Source organism: Petaurus breviceps, unplaced genomic scaffold (genome assembly GCF_028583685.1).
Source record: "Petaurus breviceps papuanus isolate PSGF00001 unplaced genomic scaffold, PetGlider_PUasm1.0 183, whole genome shotgun sequence".
NCBI lineage: Eukaryota > Metazoa > Chordata > Mammalia > Diprotodontia > Petauridae > Petaurus > Petaurus breviceps.
The window spans coordinates 4,072,732-4,083,173 of NW_027185791.1; the positions used below are offsets into that span (position 1 = coordinate 4,072,732).

Sequence of the window (10,442 nt, forward strand, 5' to 3'; positions counted from 1 at the left end):
GGTTAAGTGATTTGCCCAAGAATATGAAGCAAAATAGTGACATACGCAACATGATGTAGCTGAAAGAGTTTCTTCCTAGTCAGAAGACCTAGGATCAAGCAAATTAAGCTCTGCTGTTCTCACTGGTGTTAATATTTTACGTAAAGCAAAGCAATTGGGCTATATCAGTTGTCTTTAAAGTGGAATGTGCAAAGGAGACATTAAAACTAAAGAGAATAGCATAGCTTTCAGTGTACCTACAGTACTGTGCCTATGCCACGTTCCTTCCCCAAGTGTCCACTGCAGGTGGGCTGGACTTTCACTGCCTGCACTGCTTCTCAGGCAAGCTGACAGGCTGTTGAGCAGTCATTGCCACTTTGGTCCTTGGCTCCACATTTCCTTGTCCTCCCTGCTTCTCTCTAACTATAGCCTCTGTAACTGCAATGGCAGTGAACCTTTTAAGTACCTTACTTGGCCCAGGGCAAAATAAGGATGTTTTAATATAATTAAAAAAATAAAAATTATTATTAAAATACTACTTATTTCATCTTTATCTCTTTTATTAGTTTTGTGCACATTTTATACTGTCAATAACATATTTGCAAAGCAATACATATATGTAGAAATAAATATGAACACATCAAGGGTACATATGCAAAAATATTACTGATAGGGATGTACAATCAGAAGAGTTGAAGAGTTTAGTCATCACTTAATCAGATGATTTCTGAAGTCCCTTCTCTCTTGGATTCTATGTCCAAAGTATCACTTTCTACCTTATGTTAGGTTTTGGTAAGTCAAGAAACTGCTAACTTAATTCAGTGAAATGTTCTTGAGATTTTTTTTTTCTCAGTAGTACTACCCAAATGAGGGGAAAAAAATTTCAGAGGTTTATAAGCAATTGGGGTTATGTAACTTGCTCAAGATTACATGGCCAGGTGTTTCTGGGTGGGTGCTAAGTGTCTGAGCCCAGATTCGATCCCCAGGTCATCCCCACACTGGGGCTGGTGCTCTTACTCACTGTGCTACCTGGCTGCCCCCAGGGGTTTAAATTTTAAAAATCAACCATTTTGACTTTATTGATAATGACAAAGATCAAAGGAAGGAACTGGAGATGTTTAGCTCAGAAAACAGATTTGGGGAGGAATGATACTTGTCTTTGAAGAACTGTTATGTGGAAGATGATTTGCTTTGCTTGGTCTCAGAGGACAGAACCAGGAATAATGGACGAGAGCTACAGAAAGGCCAACTGAGACCCAATAAAAGGGAAAACTTCCTAACAAATGGAGCTATTAAAATGTAGAATGGACTGAGAAAAGGGTGAATGACCACTTGTAGGATAGTATAACTGAGTTTCTTATGCAAGTTTGGATAGGATTAAATGCCTTTTAAGGTCCTTTCCAATTCTGAGATTCTGTGTTTTTGTCACATTTCATCCTCTGCGATTTTATTACATATATAATGGGGACACTTTGGGAATAATGTAAATATTCCCAAATAAAATAAATATTTAACTTTAAATATTTATATGCATATCTATAATATGAAATAAACAATACTATACACCTTCATTCACACTGGAAAGACATACAAGCACAAATTAAATATTAACAGGTGAGCACTGGTCTTATAAATTAAAAATCCCTTCAAGAAAATTCAAAAGAAATCTTTAATTTCCAAGCCAGTCATCTTAAAGTTACATTTGACATGGGGCGGCAAGGTGATGCAGTGAATAGAGCACCAGTCCTGGAGTCAGGAGGATCTGAGTTCAAATCTGGCCTCAGACACTTAATACTTACCAGCCGTGTGACCTTGGGCAAGTCACTTAATCTCAACTGCCCCTCCCCCCAAAAAAGCAAAAAAAAAGTTGCATTCGACAAACAATGACCCACACCCTAGGAAAGACCTGGATTCCAGGCCAGATATAGGCAAATCAATAATTCCTGTTTATTGTTCTCTAGTTTTTAACATTGTATATAAATGTTTATTCCCTAACTCAAATTAGCCTTCTGGATTAACCAAACGGGACATATTCTCCCTCTCTCCCTCTCTCTCTCTCTCTCTGTGTATATATATACGAACACACACATATATGTGTAGAGACACACATACACATTTCAGTGGTGGAAGATGGGGAGGTTAAAATTAACCTGTGATTTCATCACTGTAGGAAATTTCCAATATAGAATTTATTCCACCAATGAAGATCAGCAATTTGTCTGCATGTCTTAAATAGCTGCCTGGATCAGAGGAGCTAAATTATTTGCCTATGGTCATACAGCTAACAACAAAGGCACGATGTGCACTTTTTCCCCCATAGTAAGAGTTTGCATGTTTATTTTTTTTATTTTAAAAGCAACTGGGTTTAAGTAACTTGCCCAAGGTTACATGGCCAGCTATTTTGTGTGGGTGTTGAGTATCTGAGGCTGGAACCAATCTGGGGTCCTTCCGACTCCAGGGCCGGAGCTCTTACTCACTGCACCACCTGGCCCCTCCTATGTTTATTTTTTTTGGGAGTTATTATTTTACCATTAAATAATGCAAACTAGAAGAACTTCAACATATTGTTTATACTGGATCTCACAGTAAATATAATTTACCCAATAAAAGTTCTACAATTTTGTTTTTATCAACTGATATGCTAGAAAATATTAATATCCTATAAAATTCTGCCAGTATTAGCAATGAAAATAGGTTTTCTTGTAAGATTTTTTTTCTTTTCCTCAAAATCCCTCATCTTTCAAACTAATAAGAGAACTTCAGAGTTGCAGGGACCTAACAAAATTTCTAATCTAATCTCATTTTACAGATCAGGAAACTTTGAGAGGTGAGACAATTTTCCTGAGGTCACATAGTTCATTAATGGCAGAGCTAGTACAAGAATCCAGGTCTGCTAGTTCCCAGACCCGTGCATTGCCCAATACATCATCAAGTTGATTCTCGTCTCCCCTCAAATTTTTTCTTTCCTTGCTTTACCCACTTTAGTAGCAAATATGCAGGGAAATAATTAGGAATAGAGGGGAAAGGAGATTGGTAGGATAAGGTGGACAAACTAGAAGCCTTGCTCTGCTTTCTTTGCTTATTTTCTTTAATATTAAATGAACATATTCTTCACATTACCCTGTGCCTTCTGTCTCATTTTCTCTCTTTTCTCCACTGAGAATTTCACTGGCATAGCATTTAACAAAGACTAAGTGAGGAAACTGTCCGCACAAACAGCCAGGCCAACTGTCAATATTTCCTTAAAACTATCCTCATTGCTTCACTCTGCATGAGGGTATAATAAGCACTATGCTACATTGTCAATTCAGGAAAGAAGGCAACAGATTCAAATTATATGTCCTTGGTACAATAAATCTTCATTAAGTTACTTATCAAGCATGCCATCTAAAATAGCTCAAATGCAATCACTGAATCATATAGGTCTAGAAGGGGTCTCTCAAGAGGTCATTCTCTTGCTTTCAGAATGGAAGATTATGATTAAACTATGACCTTTCTCATAATTTAGAACCAGAAAGTTCCTTCTAATGCTAGCTTAAATTCTTCTTGCTGTATTTTAAAATTCATTCCCTCTTGCTATACAACAAACACTAACTACAATACACATGCTATATTTTCTGCACCAGAGTACTCATTTAAGACCTTCCTTTCAGTAAATTACTAACAGGTGATTTTCATGCTAAGAAATTCTCTTAAAAGTTGAACTTTATCAATATGAATCAAGAATGTTGACAGAACTGTAAAATCATAATTATTTGTATCTTCACTTATAAGTGAAATTTAACATTATAAAACATGGTGATTAAATGTGACAATCAAAAGCATGTGATCTCATTTTTGAAGTTTAAAAATATTTGATCTTTGTGCTACTTTTTGTACCACACTAAATTTATCTTTTTTTCTATGTTCTGTATTTACTTTTAAGTTCCTTTTGCAATCCCACTTTTTTCCCTTATAGATGCATTCTATAAAATGATTTAAATTTTAAAATAGTTCCAATTTTGGGGGAAAGAAATCAGAATAATTTTACTACCTATCCTTCCCTCTTTCTACCTACAACCACCTTCTCACTCTCTCTAACTGTAATTCCTGCTACCTTCTACAATTGCTGGATCCTCTCTTCTTCCCTGCCAATTTGTTGGATTCTGGCTTGAGCCTAGTCCACTTGGGAGTTGGTCTTTGTACTAACCTTCAATAAGGAGGACTGAAGACAGCAAGATACAGTGGAAAACACACTCTCCGGGATCACTGTACAGATTCCAACTCTGATGCTCACTTTCCATATGACCCTTGGCAAGTCACTGAATCTTTTTGAGCCTCAGTTCCCTCATCTTTAAAATGAGGGGCTTAAGCTAAATGACATCTACAGTTACTTCCAGCTCTAAATTTGGGATAAATGGGAGAGGCACCATAAGGGATTGATCAGAAGATACCTGATAGCCTGGTTTCCCCCTCGCCAAACTGATAAAAATCAAGGAATATAAGGGACAGGTAATACAGACAACTTACTACTTCTGTGACTCCAGGCAAGTCACTTTATACCTCTGGGGTTCAATTTGTAAAATGAGGGGATTGGATTACATAGATCTAAATCTAAGATGATAACTGATGGAATCCTAATAAAGCTGCTCCCAACCCCAATATTCTAACTTCATTATAGGCCCGGCCCCATTGAACAACAACAGGCCCACTGTAACTACCCAGCCCCCCTGCCAATGTCCTAACTTCTTTCTACATGCCTCACAGCTCACTGGAACAACAGCTGTGTCCCTGAACTCTTAGTTCCCACAGAAACATCAGGTGTGTCCATGTGATGGGAACCCAGCTACTGCCTCTACCTGGTCACTGCCCCAGACCCATTCCCACAGAAAGAGGTGTGTTCTTAAATTCAATCACAATCACATCATCCATCTAGCCCAAGACAGGACCACAATATCTAACTATTTATCTTGACCAGACAGGACCACAATAGCTAGCCAGTTGGGAGGGCAGAATGACCAGAATATTTAACCACTGCACCACAGATGGAACCCCTCCTCCATCAACCCCTTCCTACCTAATCCCTTAACAAATTCCTTCTGCCTTTTAAATATTAATGATATTCCTCTATTCTATGTAAATTTCTGTGATATAATTGCATCTTTACCCTATAAAAATCCATCTTGCTTTCTCAAAAGTTGCTGGTTTCTCTTGGAACTTAGCCCACTTCATGAGAGGCGTCAATCTCAATAAATGCCTACACTTGGATTAGAGGTGGTCTGACTCTGAATTCTTTGAGGTGGCTCTACCACAACACATCATGAAATCACAACAGTTTTGGGGCGGGCAGAGCCCACTCCTCTACAATTTTTGGTGTCCTTGAATTTAAATTGCAAAAGCTTTTTGGTGTCCTTGGGTGGGCCTGAGTCGCTGACTCTGACCTCTCCTTCCATGTGGAGCAGAGACTCTGATTCAGACACCCTCTAATCCAAAGGTTAATCTATCTTTTTGCTGGGAGGTCCTTCAAGCACCTAGGAAAGCTTGACTGGATCGCTTGGGCCCTTGCAGCTAGCAAATTCCCTCTAGACAGAGGATGCTCTGCTTGGGAATTTCACGGGAAGTTCTTTATGAACTCAATTCTTTATCCTTCAGTGGGGCCAGGCCTATGATGAAGTTAGAATATTGGGGTTGGGGGCAGCTTTATTAGGATTCCATCAATAATGATGTTAGGTATTAAGTTGTTAAACTTCATGTAAAGATGCAGTTATACTCCACTACTCACTTATGAAATATGATGGTCTTATGTGTAGCTTGATGGAATAAGAAGATGGCTAGACATTGGCTGGCCAAAAGACTTGCAGCACACTCGATGGTCCTTTAAAAAAAAACCTAGATATACTCTATATGGAGTCAGCTGAGGCAGAAGAAAACCTGAAGAGAGTCAGAAATGGAGGAACCTAGCCCTTGAGATGGAATAGTTCCTTACCCCTCAGGGTTGGGGATAAGAGAATTGCTCCACAGTTCCTCCATCAGTGGAACTACTCATCCAGCAGAAGACACAACATTCAGCAGAGTTAGCTAGCTGAGTCAAGGCAGGAGAGAGCTCTAAGGAATGAAGGGTCTTGCAGGACTAGAGGTGTGAGTTGCCTTGGTCATGTATCTTCCCTAATGTGCCTCTCTCCTAGTATATCCAAATTGTGTGCTCTCCCTTCCCATGATGCTGTGTATAGCTGCAGGAGAGCGAGATCCAAGTTTTTTGGGAAATGTTTTGATGCCATTTCAGTAAATAAATGCCTTGGCTATTAATGGAAAATATTGATGGACTATAATTTTGGGAGCATGAACCAACAGAAAACTTTGAATCTTGGAGTAATTGTTTTCCCTAGGCTACTCAACAGCTTACACATGTAGGCTGGGTGTGTAGGAAGGCAACTACCCCAGGTTCAAGGTACTTTGGGACTATATTCCTAAAACTACAGCTCAAGTCCTAATTGGTGTGTTTGTCTACAATACTGCAATGTTATTACAGAGGTACCTAATCAGGGCATACATGTGACCGAGAGGACTCGTACCTGCAGTGCCAGGGCCCCAAAGTCCTTTTACTTCTCATTGTATCGGCATGCTGTACCCATGGTGGGGGCAGCATCTCTGCTGGGCACACTGCTCAATGAGACTTCTTGGGCCTATTCTATAGCATAACCCTGCAATGGCAAGAGCTGGCTCTCGTCTTGACATACAGAGATCATCAAAAATCTTTTCCTGTATCAGCTTTTGGGTGTCTCCTCTATTTCTCTATCCCTGAGAAATAAGGAACTATTCTGTCTCAAAGGATGGGTTCATCTTCCATGGCTAACTTTCTTATCCCCTATCAGGGTTCACAGTCCTTAGAGCGGTCTCTTACCTCAACTGACTCAATTAAAGAATGTGTCTTGCTTTTAAGGGTACATCAGGAGTGCAACCAACTCTTCAGTCATGCAATGCAAACCCTTTAATTTCCTCAAGCTTTCATCTTCACATTGTGTAAGGGGATAACAAGGTACAACTATGTCTTTATACTTTAAGACCTTAACACTGTCGTCTCTGCTGTGTGCTTTTCATGTTCCTTGATTTCATTAAATGAGCTGAAAGAAAATCAATTCACAAGGTTTCTTCTGATCAATTCTCCCTCCTTACTATATCTATGATCCTATGATTCTAATACTGACAGGGTCCCAAGTGGTAACGGGTAGGACACCGTTATTACTATCACTAAGTAATCCACTCTGATTCCTAGGCCAAATTCCAAGCTCTGAGCCCTGCTTAAGTCAAACAGAGTGTTAGCAATTCAGCTTCTAGCCTGAAAACACGAGTGGTCCAGATAGAGGGCCTAGCCCCATCTCTGGTGTTAGTCACATGATTTCCTGGTTCTATATTCCTAGGGGTGTGCGTGCATGTATGTGCGTGTATTTTTATTCAGAAAAATGAACCCCTTAGTACATTAGAGGCTGACTATTCATACCTTTAAGATACATGTCTGATTTTTTTAAGTTAGGGAGGAACCATTTATCAGTCTTTAGTATTCAACTCTATTATTATAACATAGTACTGCTTATTAAATTGACTGACATATGAAGTTTCAAAACACAGATCAAATCACATTACAACAAACTTCAGGGAAGGCTATTCAAATCCTATCATTTTTGCACACTATCCAAAGCAAACATAATATCTAATAGTCACTTAAAAGCAACATTTTTTGTTCAGATTAACAATGCTCAATTAATCGTTCACACTCACAAATAGTGCAGACCCAATGATACAGATTATGTGACAGGAACAATGCCAAATTCTTTTGCCAAGTTTTCATTTGTTCCATTAGAAGCAGTAAAACTTTATCTAGCTTTTGATTCTTCCTTCTAAAGAAAACTACAGATGTTTCCTATTTCTCTTGTTCTGCGAGGCTCAGGAGCATCTCCAACTTACCAATGTCCTTCATTTTCAATGTATGCTTGTATAACGACACAGAATCTTTGCTTCTGGTCATCATTATATGGACAAACGCTAAGTACCAAATACAGTATTTTTATTGTGGTACATCAGGTTTAACTTAGAAACAATTGTTTCATTACAAACACTGCAATAAGATTAGATCTAGATTGTTGAAATAACGAAGAAAAGATATAGAGTATTACCTCTCAAGGGCTGCTCTCCTTTTTTCGACAAATTCAGTGGATGATGAATCTTCTTTCCCAACTTTCACTTTGGTCATGCCTTTGAAGATATTAAGCAAGTCTTGAATCAATTTTTATGGTATTTTGAAACAATTTTTATCACAACTATTGCAGCAAGGAATTCTTTCCTCTACATTTATTTGGCCATTACAACCAAAAATACAATAAAAGTTCAGTCAAAAAAAAACAATATGAAAGGACAGGCTTTAAAATTAACATTTAAAATTCTGAAATTGATGTTATATGTTAAAGAAAAAAACTTAACTCCCACAAAGTTTCTTCCCAAGAATGACACATGCCTGTCTGTCTGTCTGTCTCTCTCAGCAGGTATTCAAATCCATAAACTAGGCTGTGCTTCACTTTTGCCTCTTAGAACAGAAGTATAAAGTAAAAGTTTCTTCTGCTTTAATTAGAGCAATATAAATATATCTTATATAAATAAAAATGTATCTGAGAAATTTATAAAATTGAATTTTAAGCCAGGGAACTAAGTTCTTTTCATATTTTCATTCTTAGGCAGTATTTAAGAATGTACTTGCCTAGAGAAATACAAAAAATAAGCATAATTCATTATTTTTGTGTCTTCCTTGCCACAACTTTAGGATGAAGTCTTTTAACAGTATGACAAATTCAAAACTCTGACATGAAATTTCCCTATTTGAATGTTATAGCTGATATCTTAAAGATAGCCAAAGATAAACTTTTAAATGTTATAAAAATATTGGTTATTGTGATTATCAGAAATGTTTTTCTAATTATGGAATCTTTGGAACACTAGGGCTCAAATTAAAACAAATCAATACAATATTGTATTCAAAACTAACTTTCCCCAATTGATAAATGGTCAAAGGATATGAACAGGCAGTTTTCAGATGAAGAAATTGAAGCTAGCTATAGTCATATAAAAAATGCTCTAAGTCATATTGATTAGAGAAATACAAATAAAAACAACTCTGAGGTACCACATCACAACTATCAGATTGGCTAACATGAAAAAAACGGGAAAAATTATAAATGCCTGAGAAGATGTGGGGAAATTGGTACACTAATGCATTGTTGGTGGAGTTTTGAACTGATCCAACCATTCTGGAGAGCAATTTGAGACTATGCCCAAAGGGCTATAAAAATGTGCATACCCTTTTAACCAGCAATACCACTTCTAGGTCTGTATCCCAAAGAGATCATACAAATGGAAAAAGGACACACAAATACAAAAATATTTATAGCAGCTCTTTTTCTGGTGGTAAAGAACTGGAAACTGAGGGATGCCCATCAGCTGGGGAATGGTGGAACAAAATACAGTACATGAATGTAACGGAATACTACTGTGCTATAAGAAATGATGAGCAGGAGGACTTCACAAAAATCTGGAAAGACTTATATGAAGTGGTGCTCAGTGAAGTAAGCAGGACCAGAAGAACATCGTACACAGCAACAGCCACATTGTGCAATGATGAACTTTGACAAACTTATCTCTTCCCAGCAATGCAAAGATCTAAGATAACTCCAAGAGACTCATGATGGAAAATGCTATCCACATCCAGAAAAAGAATTACAGAATCTGAATGCAGACTGAAGCATATTATTTGGTCTTTTTTTGTGTTTCTTCTTTCTCATTATTTCTCCCATTGGTTCTAATTCTTCTTTACAACATGACTAATGTAAATGTAGAGCCTATATCAAATTACACACCATCTTGGGGTGGGGGCAAGGGGAGAGATGGGGAGAAAATGTGGAACTCAAAATCTTATGGAAATGAATGTTGAAAACTAAAAATAAATAAATTTATTTTTAAAAAACCAATTAATTTTAGTGCTATTACTCCATATATCAGAGATTTTTAAAAAATGGATTCTCTATTGCAAAACTTAAGAACAGAACACACCATAAATTACAATTATTCTTATGAGTTAGATTACTATAAATATAATTTGCAGAGTCTAATGTATATTTTTTACTTAGTTTTAGTCCTAGAATGATAATAGCAATTCCTAAAAGTCCTAAAATCAATTAAAGTGCTTGGTGTTACTATTATAGTATAGTAGGAATAGGTCAAGAATTAATTATTTAAAAAAATCTGATGAGTAAATTGATCTTACTATAATAACCCTTCTTTTCTTTGCAAAAGTAAAGTTTTTCCTTTCCTCTTGTTGTATTCTAGAAGGGTCAATTATGATTTGATGGCAACCTAGTCAGCTAATAAGAATTTTGTTCCTGGTTTTGTGGAAAAGGCTTCAGAGACTAGTGTGTGTGTGTGTGTGTGTGTGTGTGTGT

At 37.3% G+C, this 10,442-nt stretch overlaps 1 protein-coding gene across 2 annotated transcripts in view; it reads right to left on the reverse strand.

Annotated features, from left to right (window-relative positions):
• The window catches only part of SNX2 (sorting nexin 2), a 370,668-nt gene that overhangs the window by 20,055 nt on the left and 340,171 nt on the right, over positions 1 to 10,442 (reverse strand). For both annotated transcript variants that reach the window (XM_069087818.1, XM_069087817.1), the window contains one exon: positions 8,130 to 8,208. In XM_069087818.1, coding sequence (XP_068943919.1) covers positions 8,130 to 8,208 — 79 coding nt within the window. The remainder of the gene's footprint in view (positions 1 to 8,129; positions 8,209 to 10,442) is intronic.